Source organism: Aegilops tauschii, chromosome 1 (assembly GCF_002575655.3).
Source record: "Aegilops tauschii subsp. strangulata cultivar AL8/78 chromosome 1, Aet v6.0, whole genome shotgun sequence".
Classification (NCBI taxonomy): domain Eukaryota; kingdom Viridiplantae; phylum Streptophyta; class Magnoliopsida; order Poales; family Poaceae; genus Aegilops; species Aegilops tauschii.
The window spans coordinates 126,924,712-126,942,245 of NC_053035.3; the positions used below are offsets into that span (position 1 = coordinate 126,924,712).

Below are 17,534 nucleotides of genomic sequence, written 5' to 3' on the forward strand. Positions count from 1 at the left end.
GCATCCAGCAAATTACTTTGTTAACCAGAGTAACCACACAAGTAAATATATAAAATCATGAAGATCAGACTATTACAATAATTCTGTTGTGGTGAAATTAATAACAAAGAATGATTGTGCAATTGGGGGGAGATGAGAAACATAACAACATTTTTATAATGTGCATTGTACATTTGACTACCTAGGAAGATGTCCCTTTGAACTGCCTTAAAAACCAATCAAGCTTAATTAGTATGCCTAACTTTCAGGTTAGTGCGTGGTTACAAATATTCCAACTACTTAACTGACCCTGAGTATGATACTCTTTGACTTTTCCACTATAGACTAATTAATAGTACAATAATCTTTGCATGAAGCAAAAGAATAGAACTCCTTAATAGAAATTTTTTTGATAAATCCTATTAATTTACTATGTTCGCACTTACAAAACCTACCCTGTATTGCTTGCTGCTGGCAGCACCGAACATGGACATGCCTGCCGCTGTGGTTGTAATATTAGCTGATAGGAGCTTCTATCAGGTAGTCCAGGCAATGCAAGAGAAAAAATTAAAACACAATGGAAGGCATATAAGGGCTATTAGTTGGACGACATCACATGTCAGTACGTCTCCACCAAGTAGATTGAATTTCTACATCCCGCCGCCAGATTGGTTAAGGGGTGGTGATGATTCCACATATTTTTCTTAATTTCTCTATTCAAAGTAATTGTAATCTCGAGCACAGACTTACTCGTTGACACAAAACTGACTAAAAGACCAGTCCTAGTTTTTTGTTCATTTACCGACTGAAGTGTAGCATCTATGAATATTTCAGACTTGAATCAAATAGGGAGAAAAATAACTTACTTGTTCATGGATTTGAATCAAACAGGGAGCAAACAGAGAATTAAACACGGACTGGCAAACATTGAATCAAACAGTTTTCATTTAATATTGGTTTCCGTATGATAAAGTACAGGTAATGCCTAATATAAAGTACAAGCAACGCCCAGCTTACGGAGACTGGACGCCCAGATTAAACAGAAAAAAGTGCAGACAACTTTCGTACACACCCAGGTTACAGACTGATTATGATTTGTAAAAAAAGGGCAAATCCCCAGCAATATTGGACAACGTTGGCCTAATATGAGTACAGGTTAATAGATGTAATATCTTTGAAGCTTAATAGTGAAAATTCAAAACCTTCAGTGGGGCTTCGTGTCCAAAAATTCATAAGTGCACAAATCTCCTAGCCCTAGTAATTTTGCAGTGTTTGTGAGCTGCATAATGTAGAATTGGTTTATGTCACATATGCATGAGCATAGTATGCTGTGCCTTTGGACCTGCAAACCCATATCACAATGGATAAGCATGTGAGCACCAGCACGCCTGCTAAACCGGCAATACAATTTTCATCCGTTCCTACAACTGCTATGACTAATAATCATAATTTGTTTCGTCTCGGAACATATTTTCATACTCTACAAACTTTTCTCGGTACAGGTACAACACAGCTCTATGTTCAGTGAAGGTTTCTGTTCCTTTCCTATGAATTTTTATTTCCGAGATCACAATCATATGAATATCAACATATGACTTACTAAGTTGAAACTGTTGCCATCAGACCTACCAAAATCCATCCATGGCGTATTCCTTCTCCACCTCGCAGCTAACATCAGTGTTTCGTCTGCTCAAGCACGCCAACACGCCCTAGAGCGCCCTGTCCAGGAGATGGCTACCAACTCTGACCCTGCAAGTGCAGCAGACATGAGGAATACAAACTACAATCTTTTACTTGATGATGCAATGCCGGACAAACTCTAGATTCTGAATAGAAAAAACCTCTAATCCTGCTATTCAAATATGCATGGTTTCAGTTTAGCATATGAAGTTATGAACCCATTTTTCAGAACAACACTTCTCCATCGGATGCTTGTTTTCCATTGTTTAGGGTCGACATCCTACTAAATCACTGCTGGACGTCTCCCATGTAGCTGCAGAAGCGGCCGCTTGAACCACCCAACCCCGTCGCCGCCCCCGGAGCCGCTCGCTGCCATGGATGGCCGCTATGTCTGTCTGCGTTGACTGCAGGCAAGCGCGCGCATCCGACGCATCCGGCCCCGCCACCGGTGACGACCGCCTCCTTCGTCGCCCGGGCAGCGTGCCCCCCGCGGCCTTCATGTATGTGCTCGCCCGCCTCGCCAGAAGACCATGGCGTCGCCAGTGCCCGAGCGCCGCCTGCACGCCCCTGTAGCCGGCCGCCTCACACGCGACCGCGCCGCCGCGCGCGTCCTCTGGCGAGCCTCCCCGTCTCCCGCTGGCTCTTTTCCCAGCCACCGCGCCTCCAACTCTGACGCTTTTGTAGCCCCTTTCTCATCCCACTCGCCGTCATGGGCACCTGGGTGCCGTTGCTGCTTGCATCCCTCGGCGTGATGGTCAGCTACTAAATCTCTCTCGCTCTCTGCTGCTGGGAGGCGCCAATTACCACACTATCCCACCCGCTTCCGTGCTCGTGTACCGTATCCTCGGCCATGGCGGCGAGCGTTGGAGGAGTCAGGGCCGGCGGCGTATTTTGGGCATGGACAGAAGTAAAACGTAAAGTTGGACACAGTCTGGCCGGCCCATCTAGTAGCAAAGGCCCATCTGGCTGTCAATCGTGCGTGGCGAGCTAGCGATCGATCGTTGGCTCCCGCTATAGACTAGTCCCATCTCGAATATATGTTTTAAATTTAAATTAAAAGCGTAAATTCATAAAAAGAAAGTGTATTGTGACGGTGAACCCATGGGGTCAATCCGTGCTTTATTATTATTACTAGCAGAAATGCTTGTGCGTTGTAACGGAAGAAGAAAAAACATACTTCCTGAACCCAATAGCTCAAGACTCTTCCTCCTCCTCCTCCTCCCACGACTGAAAAAATGTGTTGTGCAAAAACATAACCATGAAAGGAATTCGTAAGTGTACTGTAGATGTGTGCAATTTAAATCACAGAAATATCTACATGGTCGCGAGTATCTCTTCACGTATTTGTTGACGTTGCTTGGTGATCCCCCAAAATATCGCACTATAATAAAAATAGTAAAGTCTTAGTACAACATTCTAGCTTCACTACGGAGGCAACAAAGATTTTCATGAACCAGTGTTGGCTAGGTTTAGGGCTGGGTAGCATAGCACTATTTGTCTCCAATAATATTAGAAGCATTTTTTGCGGGGCAATGATATTAGAAGCATTGTACAAAGATCCTCCATCAGTGGCTAATGTATATAACAAAGTAAAGTGCGGAGTTTGTGTCGCACACAACAGGGAGTCCGACTGCTTGTGCTTTGGTGACCAAAATTATTTTTATTAGGAGCATTGGAATAGTTTGTGACGGGGGCTAGCGTGTCGAGCAGAAAAATAAGAGCAAAGATTTGTTTTGTTCTCAGAAAAATATTGTACATGAATGAGTCATGTTTATTGTAATTTAGACATAGTATTTTTTTGTGCGCGTGCTAAACAATTCCAACATAATTTGCTTTTGAGTATAATTTGACGTCAACAATTTAGATATAAAAAGTAGTTCAACTTGCCTGATCCTGTTGCTACTATTGGTATTCCAATGTACGGAGACGTTAGTGCCATTATATCCCATTTGGAGACCCTCTCTTTTCTTTTTTAGTTTTCTATATTTTCCTTCCTTACCTTATTATGGGGGACAGCTTCCACTTTCCATTTTTTTCTCTATCTAGAGATGAAATCCCCGCCCTCTTTCCTTCCTTATTCTGCCATACGACATGAAATCTCCCTCCTCTTTCCACATGAAATCCCCCGCCATCTTTCCTTCTTTATTTTTGTCTCTTTTATTCCTTATTATTCTGTCAAGAGACATGAAATCCCTCATCTTTCCTTCTTTATTTTTCTCTCTTCCCTTCCTTATTATGGAAGGACTTATTTCGTACATATAACTGTGTCCTTGCTTGGTGGATCGTACGTGTTGTGAAAAGCAAGAAGGTTCAGGGTTCGATCCCCAATTGCAGCCTTTCTTTTTCTCTCCTGATTTTCGCGGGCTCAGGCCCACGGGGGAAAAGGGTGGCGGACGAGGACGAGCCTAGAAGCGTGCCTGTGCGTTCCAAAAATTGATGAACGAATTTTGCGACGTGTTCCCTGAATTAGTACCACCTCGCATATATCTTTTAAATTCAAACTGAAAGCGTAAATTCACAAGAAGAAAGCGTATTGTGACGGTGAACCCGACAAAGTCAATCCGTGCTTTATTATTAGGGAAAGATAGGGACTAATAAACATGCCCGTGCGTTGCAATAGGAAAACACAATGTCTAAAATGTGAGAACAAATATGATAAAGATAGAAGAACCCTCGGGCTGAATCTTAGCAAGCCTATCTTTCGACTTGGCATTGTCTTGAGATTTCCTCGTGCTTCGCTACGGAATCAAAATAACTATATCGAAAACTACACAACTTGTAATAGCATATATAGTCGCGAGTAGCTAATCCGGCGCCTCAAAAAGTCCGCGATGCACCCGGGCTCGTCCTTGGACCATGACCGGTCACATCTCATTTTGCTGTCTCCACAATTGTCTCTCTCATATCCATGCAACTCACGCAACATAAAGCATAAAACTATGTGGATCAACAAACTACCAACAAATGGACATAATTCAAACATAGTTCACATCGTGGTAGTCGTCTGATAACCAAAAGGACAATTGTTCATCACCGGACAATACTTAAAACATAAAAAACCAGGATAAAACGGAGATATGGAGAAAGGCGGAGGAAATCACCATTTCCTCACTGTCCCATTCCCCTTTCGGTCACCGGTGCAGTTGTACTCCTTCGTGTAGGCGTAGGCGGACGGAGAGGCATCATCGTCAGAGCTAGAGCCGTCGGTAAGGTCCGAGTCGTCGTCGGAGGAGATGTGGTCGGTCATCCTCCGGACTATGCAGTCCTGCTCCTGGGCCAGCCAGGCAGCCTTTGCATTTGCTGCCGCCTCCATCGTCTCGGGCTCCGACTGCTAAGTGGTGAGTCGTAGCGCTTCGGCATTTTTGCGGCGGAGCCGCCACGTGATGGTTATGCCCGTGTGTTGCAATGGGTGAAAATTTGACAAAAACCTGCATTACGTGGCACTACGCTCCACTTATACCGGGTTTGTTGCCACGAGTTGAATTACCCTTATTTGGATCATGTAGTGTTCATGTGAGAAGCCACCCCTTCATTGGTGCATACTTAAGCTCCACACTTCTATCGAAGAAAGAGTAGTGATGTATGGATAGTCTTTTACTGAAACTCCAGCTCCGCCTTCGTAGCCTCCGCCTCCACTGTCTACAAGCGGCTTATCAGTCGACGATTTTGAGCCCGCCAAGCTTGGCTTCAGCGGGAGCGAAGGGCGGTGGCTTCCCCGGGCCCGAGCGCCAGCGAACTCCCATGCTCTACTCTTCCTCGTTGTTGGCGGCGCCCTTGGACGTGTCGGCTTTGTGGTTGAGGCGGCGAGGCATGGGCATCGCGGAGCTGGCAACGTCTTTCTCCTCCCCGCTCTTGCCGTAGACTTCGTCGTCCACCTTGTCGGTTTGCGCCTGTCGGGACAAGGCCTCCTTCTCGGCCAACACCATTTTGGTGTAGTGAGCACGGGGCTAGCCCATTGTGATGCCGACATGGACCGGCAAGGAGGGTGGCGTCGACTCGTCATCGGTCGCATCCTCCACTGGGACGTCCGCGGCGCTGACCTTCGTCTGCCTACCGACCTGCCAGCCGACAACAATAATGGCGGTAACTCCGTCTTCTACTCGGACGAGAGGCTATCCCAAATGGCAGTGGAGCTCGAGGAGGCCATGACGGGCGTGGTGCGGCGAGGAGAAAGATGGGTGCGTCTATGGTCGTGCCTGGAGTTTAAATAGTCGGCGGATGGCAGGGCAAGCGATGAGGTGGTCATTGGCGGGCGGTAGACGAATGGACGTGTGGGGCTGGAGTAGATTCCTCGGCAACCGTGCATGTTTAATGTAGGAAGGCGGAATGACGACCTGTCATTTGAACATGGAAGAGTCGCGTGCACTGAAAAACGGCGCGGGCGGCCCTCTCTGCCGACGTCGGTTTAATGCTAGAGTGTCACTGAGAGGTCGCGTTGCTTTGAGCCAGCATGAATGCAGCACCGGCGCTGACCACTTCGGGCGGGAAGGGACGTGGGCAAGGGAGGGGTCTTTGGGAGGGCCATGGAAGACAAAATCAAGTGTGGCAGTGATTCGCTCATCTGCAAAGCCCCCAGTTTGTTTTTGGATTGCGGGAAGAAAGTAAATCCGGACCGGTTGACGGACCCATACAGGCCCGATTTGCTAGCAATCATCCAAATACACGGGGTGGACGTGTTTTGCTAGCCAAATGCCTAACTGCGCCTAATTACTTCTAAGCTAGAAAAGCGCAAGTAGATGGTCAAACACATAATTAACGTCTAACGCTTCTTTGAACTTTGATATTTTATAAAAATATGAAAAGATTTGAATTCTAATGATTTTGATTATGTAGGTTTTATTAATGGAAGATTTGTTTGATTTGAAAAATTATCTTTTATTCTCAATATTCTTTTGCACTATTAAGTGTTGGCTCCTGTGTAGGGCCGAGCGGCCGGCACGTAACACCCCATCAGGCCACGCGTGCACCTCCACCCCATTCGTCTCCACCGCTAGGATATCCATATCCATTCGTCTCCACCGAGATGCATCTGCATCCAGCTCCATTGTCTCTCGCTCAATCTCTCGTTCCCGTGCTTCCACCGAATGCAGGTGCCCGGATGTGAAGTCGCTGGCGCCCCGCGTTCCACCGGAGTGCCGCTGCTGTCTCCCCCCGTTCCACCGGAGGAGTGAGCGCCGCTGCCGGATCCCGTCCCCTCCCCCCCCGTTCCACCGGAGGAGGAGTGAGCGCCGCTGCCGGATCCCCTCCCCTCCTATGAGTGTCTGTCTCTTTCTCATTTCCTCATCGTTCTTGCAGGCTAATGAGTCGCTGGCACCCCATTCCAGACCACCACCACCAGATCCGGAGTGCCGCCGCCGGATCCTGTCCCCGTCAGGCCTGCATCAACGACCGCCGCACGAACCCTTCGTCCCCGTCAACGACTCCCGGCAAGAACCGGGACAGCGTCGCGCGCCCATCCCCGTCTCGAACGCTCCAGTGCCGTTGCGGTCCGTGCTGTCGTAATTTCATTATCATTCAAAATATATTATGATGCGAATATGTGTGGATTTGACCACTTCGTTGCCTTCTCGTCATGTTGGGTTGCCTCTGATTCTCATGTCTGGTGAGAATTTTCTGTAAGTGATGGTCAGGATTTGTTCCTTGGTCAGGATTTTGTTGTCTCGCTCGTGGATCCCTCATCGCTGCTCATTGTTCTCTCCCATGTATTGGCAGCCTGTTTGTTTATTTTCGAGGAGGCTGATTGATATTACGGATAATTTGCAATTGTATAAAAATTGATGAGAATCAGTTTAAGGGAGCGAGGTGGGAGAAAAAATCGAACGTAATCAACGCGAGTTTGCGTGCGTGCGTGATGGCTGGACGAGCAGAAACTCTATTGTTTCTAATGTAGGATAGGACGTGACTGCGGGTTGAATATTTAAAAAGGCAGGGTCATGTTTGTAAAAACGAAACGTTTTCTTAGATAGATCCACTTAAATAGGGACTGCGGGTTGAATACCCAAAATCACAGGGGCTTTTTTGCAAAAACGCAGCGACGACGACGGACGACCAGAAACCCGATTTTCTTTATTATTAGGTAAAGATTGGTGTAATATCTGCTGTATTCCAATAGGATATTCATAATCTTGTGTAGAAAATTCAGGATTTATCTCTCTTCTCTAATTTTTAATAATTCTGGCAATGAGCGAAAAAGTTTCTATTTTTCATCAAATTAACGACATATCAAAGTATCCTAAAGGCTTTACTTGGCACGAACACTAACTAAAAACACCAAAACACAATTACTGCAGAGGTAACAATGCGTATTTATTCAAGAACAGTAGCAACAACAAAAAATACAAAAATAAAATTGGGTTGCCTCCCAACAAGCGCTATTGTTTAACGCCCTTAGCTAGGCATAAAACATAGATCTAGGTATCTTTTGTATTAAATCCATAAGTAACCCTCATAATAGATTCATATGGCAACTTAATTTTCTTTCTTGGAAAGTGTTTGTCGGTGTCAAAACCGGCGGATCTCGGGTAAGGGGTCCCGCGTCTAAGGCGGATGGTAACAGGGGGCGGGGGACACGATGTTTACCCAGGTTCGGGCCCTCTCGATGGAGGTAATACCCTACTTCCTGCTTGATTGATCTTGATGATATGAGTATTGCAAGAGTTGATCTACCACGAGATCATAGAGGCTAAACCCTAGAAGCTAGCCTATGGTATGATTGTTGTTGTCGTCCTGCGGACTAAACCCTCCGGTTTATATAGACACCGTAGGGGGCTAGGGTTACACAGAGTCAGATTACAAGGGAGGAGATCTACATATCCGTATTGCCAAGCTCGCCGTCCACGCCAAGGAGAGTCCCATCCGGACACGGGACGAAGTCTTCAATCTTGTATCTTCATAGTCCAATAGTCCGGCTGTCCGAGGACCCCCTAATCCAGGACTCCCTCAGTAGCCCCTGAATCAGGCTTCAATGACGATGAGTCCGGCGCGCAGATTGTTTTCGGCATTGCAAGGCGGGTTCCTCCTCCGAATATTCCATAGAAGATTTTGAACACAAGGATAGTGTCCGGCTCTGCAAAACAGATTCCACATACCACCGTAGAGAGAATAATATTTCCACAATTCTAATCTGCCGACAACTTTTCATAACGTGACATCACACCACGGCCCGGTCATTATTCGAACCGTTTTTCTCAACCAGCTACTGCACATATTGCGAGGCAGTTTCCCTGGCACGTCTTGTCGAAGCAGAGATCGTGTCCCCTTATCACGGGATTCTCATCAATCGGGTGTGGGTAACCCAGTCGCGCCATCAATTACGACGCTTGGGGAATAAGCGGTTTTACCGGGCAAGTGGGGAGGCGCAGTATGCCTGCTACCTATATAAGGGGATAAGGACTCCCTTTCACACCCACGCTTTCTTCTTCCCGATTCATTCCCCTCCGCCCAAGCTTTAGTGCCCAAGCATTCATCTTCCCTGCCCACCAAGGCCTTCCGAAAATGTCCGGATCCGGAGCAGGAGGCAAACGGATGGCCTCTACCGTCCGAGAGAAGGATATCAAAAAGCTTCGGGAGGCTAGGTATCTGGCCAAGAAAATCAGCCATCCTCTCCCGACGGCGGGACAGATCGTCCCAACCCCGGAACCCCACGAGAGGGTTGTATTCCTCCCTCACTTTGTCCGCGGGCTAGGGTTTCCCCTCCACTCGTTCGTTCGCGGCGTCATGTATTATTATGGGATCGATCTTCACGATCTGTCCCCTAACTCCTTCCTCAACATCTCGACATTTATTGTCGTGTGCGAGGCCTTTCTCCGCATCTCGCCACATTTCGGCTTATGGCTGAAGATTTTTAATGTGAAGCCCAAGGTAGTGGGCGGCGAGCACGCCGAGTGCGGGGGCGCCATGGTGAGCAAGATGCCCAACGTTACATGGCCAACATGCATTTTTAACGATTCCGTCAAGGAGTGGCAACAACAGTGGTTTTACATCACCGAGCCGCGCGGCATGGAATGGGCCGCTACTCCCGAGTTCCGATCCGGTGCCCCCCTGCGGCTTACATCCTGGGTCAAGAAGGGCCTGAACTGGTCCTCGTCCGACGAATTGACAGTGCTCCAGACGCGCGTCAAAGATATGGGAGACAAGAACATTGGACTCGTCAATGTGGTCTAGGTGATGTTAGTTCGCCAGATCTTGCCATGTCAGCACCGGACTTGCAATCTATGGGAATTCGATCCGGCCAGGCACCAAACCCTGCGAGAGCTTTTCGGCTCCTCGCACAAGGACATCTGGAAGGTGCTTTTTAAGTCCAGCAAATCATGGCCGGACTCCGCCGAGGACCGCAGGTACCAACTGTCCCGCCCTGCAAGTTCGGTAAGTCATCAAACTTTTATCCGCGTAACCCAAAGGAAGCGCTTAACGTGTCTTATACAACTCTCCCAGGGCTGGACGAAGAAGACAGAGCGGATCCATTGTCCGGCCCCGCTGCCCGAAGAATCGGCCGTCTCACTTCTGACGAAGATGCTGGTCCCGGCGCCTTACAAGGTGCCGAAGAAGACGGCCGAGAAGGAGGCCAAGAAGACCCGGGGCGGCCTTCATCACCGCGGCACTTCGGACACAATATCCGAAGGCTCTGATGCCCATTCCGCCTCCGAAGAGGAGGAGGAGGAGGAGGAAGATGAATCCCCTGTGAGGGGAAGAAAGAAGAGGACGGCCTCCATACACTTGGAGGCCGAGCCGCCCAAAAGGGGAAAGGCTCCTCTTCCGGAGGAGTCCACTGCCGCCGCCGACAGCGGCCCGGCGTGGGATCCCAGGGTCCAGCCCCTGGTGAACTCGTAAGTATATAAAATCCGAGTATGTTTATGCGTACAGATTCATCATGGCATAGTGTTTTAACCTAAGCCATACTTTTTGTAGTCCGGCGAGGTCCCGTGCCAAACAATCCTCATCAGAGGATTCGCTGAGCTCGGATGCTATGGAGAGCGGGACGCCCCCAAAGGCCCCTTCCTCCAAACAGGTGAATACCACCGAGGCATCGTCCCAGAGGGACCCCGACCAAGGAGGAGAGGAAAAGACCGTAAAAGCGGCGCCTGGAGGTCAAACTTCAGGGGCCAAGCACATGGGGGAGCAAATTCCCATGGGAGCTAACGGCGGAGGCCATCTTGAATTCGGCTCCCAGCCGGATACAGTTCCGGAGACCAATACGGCTCTAGAATCAGGCAGGCAGCCTCTCTCAGCTGGAGGGGGTATACCGGCAACCTCTGCCCAACCAGAGGTGTCGGATGCCTTGTTGGTGGCGCTGAAGAGCGCCTCCATCGTCGACGAACACCGTGCCCTTATGGGTGCGGTGATTGAGAAGATTCAGTCTGCTGAGAGTGGACTGAATGGAGCCTGTATCAGCCTTATAAAAGGTTTTGAGGTATGTTTTTCGAAGAGTGTCATAGTATGGATAGTAGCCCCTCATACACTGTTCGGTGAAAGAAAGAACCGGACAAAGGATCGAATTTATGTTCGCGGGAAGACTCATTGAATGACATCTGTTTCTCTTCTGTTATAAGCATGCGTCTGTAGCAGCTGCTGCCTCTCATACTGCGGAGATCTCCGGACTGAATCAAAGCCTGGAGCGGGCCAAAGAAGAACTTGGCCAATTGAAAATGCAGTTGAGAGATAAACAAGGTATGCACAAGTCTTGTTCGCGTTTATTGTGAATGAATTTTCAGTATAACGAAATAAGCTTCATGATTTGCGCTAGGGATTGTGACCGAAGTCAAGGCCCTTAAAGAGGCTGTGGCCGAGGCCGAGAAAAGGGAAGCCACAGAGCAGGCTCTTCGTGAGAAGCACGAGGCCATGGTTATTAAAGCTGAGCAGGAGCTGCAAGAGGCCGTGAAGAAATGCGAGACCTTGGAGCAGAGTTTAACGGAGAAAGAATCCGAACTCACCAAGGCGCATCAGGCCACGAATGATGCCCGGGGGGAAACCCAAAGCGCACTGCAGGGGATCCAAGAGGCGAGAAAGATCGCGGCGGGTAAGGCTTTTTCCATGTAAAGCAAGTATTTGAGGGGAAAATTGTGTTTCTAATTTTGAATTCGGATTTCTTAGGGGTATTTGCCGAGCTTCCCCGCAGCATATCAGATGCCGCCCAATTCTACCGAGCCGAAGAAAGGAACACTGCGGATAAGCTCTTCTGGTCGCAGTATTTGGCACCGAATTATCCGGTGCCCTTTGTCGATCAACTGAAACAGCTGATCGAAGTGCATAAGGCGGCGGAACTGGCCATGAAGGATATTATTATCCGGCTATGGCCCGCCGAGCCGATTCCAAGCAGCTACTTCGGGCTCGTGAAGCGGCTTGTTAGTGCCTGCCCTCGACTTGATGTCATCAAGCGGTCGGTCTGTATAGAAGGTGCGCGAATGGCCTTCGCCCACGTAAAGGTGCACTGGGGGAAGATGGATGCTGAAAAGCTGATGACCGAAGGACTGCCAGAGGGGAAGGAGCATCGCAAGCCCGAATTATATTATGAGAGTGTCCGGAAAGGATCCTACCTTGCAGCGGAGCTATGCACCAAGGACATTATATTTCCATGAATGCGAATCATGTTGTCCTTTGTAATGTTTGAACAAGGTCATTTATTTATTGCCTGTTATATAAAAGTTTACCCTCCTGTGCGGTCGTTTTATATATTAAACCTGAGAGTTGGCCAGTCGCCGACTTCTGCCCCCACGTAAGAAGTACGGGGGTGTTCGGGATAAATCTGAGCACTCTTTATCCCAGTTTTGGGTCCTTCGAAGGAGGTGCTCAGCACAACGAACCAGGCAATCGGACTATAGGGCTTTATCACTCTCACTTAGCCATAGGAGCTTTAGTAAGGTAGGCGCAGCCCCTGGTGTTCGGAATACCGTACCAGGGGTTCTATAAGCACCTGATCGGAGAAAAAACCGATCCATTGCACGCTGCATTGGTTATGGCATTATGTGGGAGAAATCCTTAAAGATTTTACGACCTCTCGAACAGCTGACCAGCTCTCGCCGTATCATGACAGTCAGTTTTCGGCTTTCTCTACTGAGGTGCTCGTCCGGAAGAACCGGGACACAATCGCAATAGTTCTACCAGTGCTACCTTAGCCGATATAGCGGAACGTAAGGTACCAAAACATGGGAGCCGGGCAAACCCAACTATTGACCCAAGACATGATTCGGAGCTGATGCATATAATGCTATAAGTTCGGGGTGCCGAACTTCCATGAAGGTGTTCGGACTTTATTGCCGTGTTATGGGTAAAACGAAGCCCCTGACATATTTTAAGGCATATCGCTGTGTACGGATGCCACTTAAAAGAATTTCAATAAGAAATAACAGCAGGTAAGCGTCATATAAATCCACATGTTGTATTTGAGTAGTACGTCTATGCGTATGAGTACAGGTAATGTGATAAAAAAAGAAATATGATTGCGGAACCTGCCGAGACCAGGGGGGAAGAAGCTAAGTGCGGATTCGTAATATAGCCGAATGGTCTTTGCGGGAATGTCTAAGGATTCCCTTACGCATTCAAGCTGCCTGCGCATCGCCCGTCCTGGTCGGCGCAAAGGTGAACCTGCGAAGGAAATGTAAGAGATGTTTGCGTGCCACAGAGCGGTTGAGCCGCTGAGTGCGTCCTGTCCTGACCTTCGCCGGAGTGTTTAACTGAGCTCTGGATGAGCCGGGCTATCCTTCCGTGAAGTAGTTTGGAGTCCCTTGACGATGTCCGGGAGCTTGGACGTCGACTCGAGGTTCGGCTGCAAGGTGCTGCTCGTTGCTTCTGCTGTTAAGGCAGTGGTGTACTTGTTGGTGCCGAGGGAAGGTTCGGCCTTGCCATTAACCGTGATGACGCCGCGTGGACCGGGCATCTTGAGCTTACGGTAGGCATAATATGGCATCGCGTTGAATCGAGCGAACGCGGTTCGTCCGAGCAGTGCCTGATAATCACTGCTGAAAGGGACGATTTCGAAGATTAACTCTTCGGTATGGTAACTTTCTGGTGATCCGAAGACTACCTCAAGGGCAATGGAGCCTGTACAGCTGGCTTCCACACCTGGTATAATGCCTCTGAAAGTGGCTTTAGTGGGTTTGATCACCGAATGATCGATGCCCATCTTGCACACTGTGTCTTGGTAAAGCAGATTTAGACTGCTGCCTCCGTCCATAAGGACTCGAGTGAGGTGGAACCCGTCAATTATTGGGTCGAGGACTAGTACGGCTGGATTGCCCTGATTGGCGTTAACCGGACGATCCAAGCGGTTGAAGGTGACCGGCCCTAGTTTATATTGTGGGACGACTGGTTCCGTTAAGTCGGCATCCCTAAGGGTGCATATCTGGTCCGGGTTGGGAATTTGGGTATTATTTATCACATTCACCGATTGAATATGCGGGGGAAATTTCTTTTGCCCTCCTGTGTTCGGTGATCTGGGCTCTTCGTCGCCATCATCGCTTTGAGACCCTCCTTCTCTATTTTTAGCGCCTGCCCTGCCGGCTTGTTTGAAGACCCAGCATTCTCTGTTGGTATGGGTGGCTGGCGTTCTTGGGGTGCCATGAATTTGGCATTGGCGATCAAGTATGCGGTCCAGACTGGATGGACCCGAATTGTTATTTTTGGGTGGCCCTTTCCGCTGACCGGATTTTCAGCCCCTAAACCCGGCATTAACTGCCGTATTTTCGGCGTTTTCACCATATTTGCGGCGCTTGTGTTTTTTGCGTCGTGGTTTGCTGTTGCTATCCCTGGCCTCTGACGTGCTAGGTTTGCTTGCTGTATTGTTACTACGAGCCAACCAGCTATCTTCGCCCGCGCAAAAGCGGGTCATAAGTGTCGTGAGGGCTGCCATGGATTTTGGCTTCTCTTGACCGAGGTGCCGGGCGAGCCACTCGTCACGGATGTTATGCTTAAATGCCACTGAGGCCTCTGCATCCGGACAGTCGACAATTTGGTTCTTCTTAGTTAGGAACCGGGTCCAGAATTTCCTGGCCGATTCCCCTAGCTGCTGAGTTATATGACTTAAATCGTCAGCATCCGGCGGTCGCACATAAGTGCCTTGGAAATTGTCCAGGAATGCATCTGCCAGGCTCTCCCAGCTTCCGATGGAGTTTACCGGCAAACTATTAAGCCAATGTCGAGCTGGCCCTTTGAGTTTTAGCGGGAGATACTTGATAGCATGTAGATCATCCCCACGGGCCATGTGAATGTGGAGGAAGAAGTCTTCTATCCATACCGCGGGGTCTGTAGTACCATCATATGATTCAATGTTTACGAGTTTAAAACCCTCTGGGAATTCGTGATCCATTACTTCCTTAGTGAAGCATAGGGGGTGTGCGGCGCCTTTGTGCCGGGCTATATCACCACGCAGTTCGTACGAGTCTTGTCTGCTGTTTTCGGCCCGGCCGGATTTGCTTTTAGTACATCCGACGTGACGGTCATCGTCCTGCGTTGTGGCGCGCCCCCGTGATCCGTAGATCGATCTTGCATGTTTTGCTTTGTTTTCCAATACGTCTCGTAGGTCCCGCGTGTTGCCCCGGGCCTTGGTATTTTTGTTTGAATGGCGCCGGGGTGCGGGCTGGACTCCGGGCTAATATGCCTCTCTGTCTCGGCCACGAGGTGGCCGATCAGCCGCGTCATACGCTGGTGATGTAGGTTTTAATGCTTCCTCCTTGAGTTGGGATAGCAACCTGCACTTTGGGTAACTCTTGGTTGGGCGCTCGAGTTCGTATTCGTTGGCTGCCAGGTCTTCAGTCCATCTGTCTGCTAGCAGATCTTGATCAACTCGAAGCTGTTGTTGCTTTTTCTTCAGGCTGTTTGCTGTGGTTACAAGCCGGCGCTTGAAGCGCTCCTGCTCGACGGGATCTTCAGGCACGATAAATTCCTCGTCGCCGAGGCTCACTTCGTCTTCGGAGAGAGGCATGTAATTGTCATCCTCTGATTCTCCATTTGCTGCCTGTTCCGGAGGGCTAGCTTGTTCATCCTCCCGCTCGAGGTCTGGCTGGAGGGGATTATCGTCGTCCTCGGCACTATCCGGAGCGTCGTTGTCTCTTGTGCCGGTATTGCTGCTTTTGCTATGGCGGGACTTAGAGCGGCGCCGCTGACGTCGGTGCTTGGATTGCTTCTTGGAGGGATTATCCTCCGTTGTCTTATCGCCATCCCCTTCTTTGGGGTTGTCCACCATGTATATGTCATATGATGAGGTGGCAGTCCAGCGCCCTGTGGGCGGTGGTTCTTGTTCGTCTCCTGCATCGTCGTCCATACCGTCGATGTCTTCGGAGCCGAAGTCGAGCATATCGGTTAAATCGTCGACAGTGGCTACTAAGTGTGTGGTGGGTGGGGAGCGAATTTATTCGTCGTCCGCATCCCATTCTAGCCGGACATAGTTCGGCCAAGGGTCTTCTGACAGGGAGAGAGACCTTAACGAGTTTAACACGTCGCCAAAGGGCGAGTGCTGAAAGATATCCACGGAGGTAAACTCCATGATCGGTGCCCAATCGGATTCGATAGGCACGGACGCAAGCGGCTCGGAGCCCGTGGCCGGGGACGAATCCAATGGTTCAGCAACACGGCTCTCGTAGGAGGTGAAGTCAGTATTCGGCTCTATCGCCACTAAGAGTGCGGCCTCCGTGGCGGGGTCTATCCACCCGGCCTCAGATGGCGCGATTTGTTCCGGATTGAGGGCCGGAGTAGTTGCAGGTGTGATCTCCCGAACACTGTCCGACGGCAGAGCTAAGTCACGCTCGTCGTGATTGTGCGGCGCACCTGACATGGGCTCGAATCCGTCGAAGATCAAGTCTCCGCGGATGTTGGCAGTATAGTTCAAGTTTCCAAACCTGACCTGATGGCCAGGGGCATAGCTCTCGATCTGCTCCAGATGGCCAAGCGAGTTGGCCCGCAGTGCGAAGCCGCCGAATACGAAGATTTGTCCGGGGAGGAAAACCTCACCCTGGATCGCATCGTTGCCGATGATCGAAGGAGCCATCTAGCCTTACGGTGACGGCACAGTGGAACTCTCAATGAAAGCACCAATGTCGGTGTCAAAACCGGCGGATCTCGGGTAGGGGGTCCCGAACTGTGCGTCTAAGGCGGATGGTAGTAGGAGGCAGGGGACACGATGTTTACCCAGGTTCGGGCCCTCTCGATGAAGGTAATACCCTACTTCCTGCTTGATTGATCTTGATGATATGAGTATTACAAGAGTTTATCTACCACGAGATCGTAGAGGCTAAACCCTAGAAGCTAGCCTATGGTATGATTGCTGTTGTCGTCCTACAGACTAAACCCTCCGGTTTATATAGACACCGGAGAGGGCTAGGGTTACACAGAGTCGGTTACAATGGAGGAGATCTACATATCCGTATTGCCAAGCTTGCCTTCCACGCCAAGGAGAGTCCCATCCGGACACGGGACGAAGTCTTCAATCTTGTATCTTCATAGTCCAACAGTCCGGCTGTCCGAGGACCCCCTAATCCAGGACTCCCTTAGTGTTCCATGCCCTTCCTTAATGGAAATTGAAATCTAATGTTTCCTTCTTTCATATCAATAATTGCACCAATCGTTCTAAGGAAAGGTCTACCAAGAATAATAGGACATTTAGGATTGCAATCTATATCAAGCACAATTAAATCTACGAGCACTTAATTCCTATTTGTAACAATAATAACATCATTAATCCTTCCCATAGGTTTCTTAATATTGGAATCGGCAAGATTCAAATTTAAAGAACAATCATCAAATTCATGGAAACCTAACACATCACATAAAGTTTTTGGAATCGTGGAAATGCGAGCACCCAAATCACACAAAGCATAGCACTCATAATCCTTATTTTTAATCTTAATTGTAGGTTCCCACTCATCATAAAGTTTCCTAGGGATAGA

At 49.2% G+C, this 17,534-nt stretch overlaps 1 protein-coding gene and 2 long non-coding RNA genes across 6 annotated transcripts; 2 read left to right on the top strand and 1 right to left on the bottom strand.

Moving 5' to 3' along the window:
- Window positions 1–1,268: 1,268 nt before the first annotated feature.
- LOC120973950 (uncharacterized) lies at window positions 1,269–2,542 on the bottom strand. Its single transcript, XR_005769633.3, has 2 exons — window positions 1,821–2,542; window positions 1,269–1,728 (listed from the first exon to the last, which is right to left on the bottom strand). It is a non-coding gene; the product is annotated as an uncharacterized lncRNA (long non-coding RNA).
- Window positions 2,543–6,632: 4,090 nt separating this feature from the next.
- LOC109750689 (uncharacterized) lies at window positions 6,633–7,306 on the top strand. 2 transcript variants are annotated; one of them, XR_012203987.1, is made up of 2 exons: window positions 6,633–6,826; window positions 6,955–7,306. It is a non-coding gene; the product is annotated as an uncharacterized lncRNA (long non-coding RNA). The 2 variants fall into 2 exon arrangements; XR_002229957.4 differs by having other exon boundaries at window positions 6,706–6,880.
- Window positions 7,307–7,655: 349 nt separating this feature from the next.
- LOC141042166 (uncharacterized) lies at window positions 7,656–12,299 on the top strand. Of its 3 annotated transcripts, none has more exons than XR_012203986.1 (4): window positions 7,656–10,484; window positions 10,567–11,325; window positions 11,402–11,674; window positions 11,749–12,299. XR_012203986.1 is itself a non-coding variant. In XM_073509712.1 (4 exons), exons 2-4 carry the CDS (start codon window positions 11,304–11,306, stop codon window positions 12,231–12,233), a joined length of 780 nt encoding a protein of 259 aa, XP_073365813.1. In that variant the 5' UTR covers window positions 8,268–10,484; window positions 10,567–11,303; the 3' UTR covers window positions 12,234–12,299. The 3 variants fall into 3 exon arrangements, 2 of the variants coding, with proteins under 2 accessions (XP_073365813.1, XP_073365812.1); XM_073509712.1 differs by having other exon boundaries at window positions 8,268–10,484; XM_073509711.1 differs by having other exon boundaries at window positions 9,832–11,325.
- The last annotated feature ends 5,235 nt before the right edge of the window (window positions 12,300–17,534 follow it).

Bases quoted from the DNA above. Each gene is read 5' to 3' on its own strand.
- LOC141042166 (XM_073509712.1), top strand. From the start codon at position 11,304: ATGCAGTTGAGAGATAAACAAG. The intron at 11,326-11,401 runs GTATGCACAAGT...GATTTGCGCTAG, and splicing joins GCAGTTGAGAGATAAACAAG to GGATTGTGACCGAAGTCAAG. The intron at 11,675-11,748 runs GTAAGGCTTTTT...CGGATTTCTTAG, and splicing joins GGCGAGAAAGATCGCGGCGG to GGGTATTTGCCGAGCTTCCC.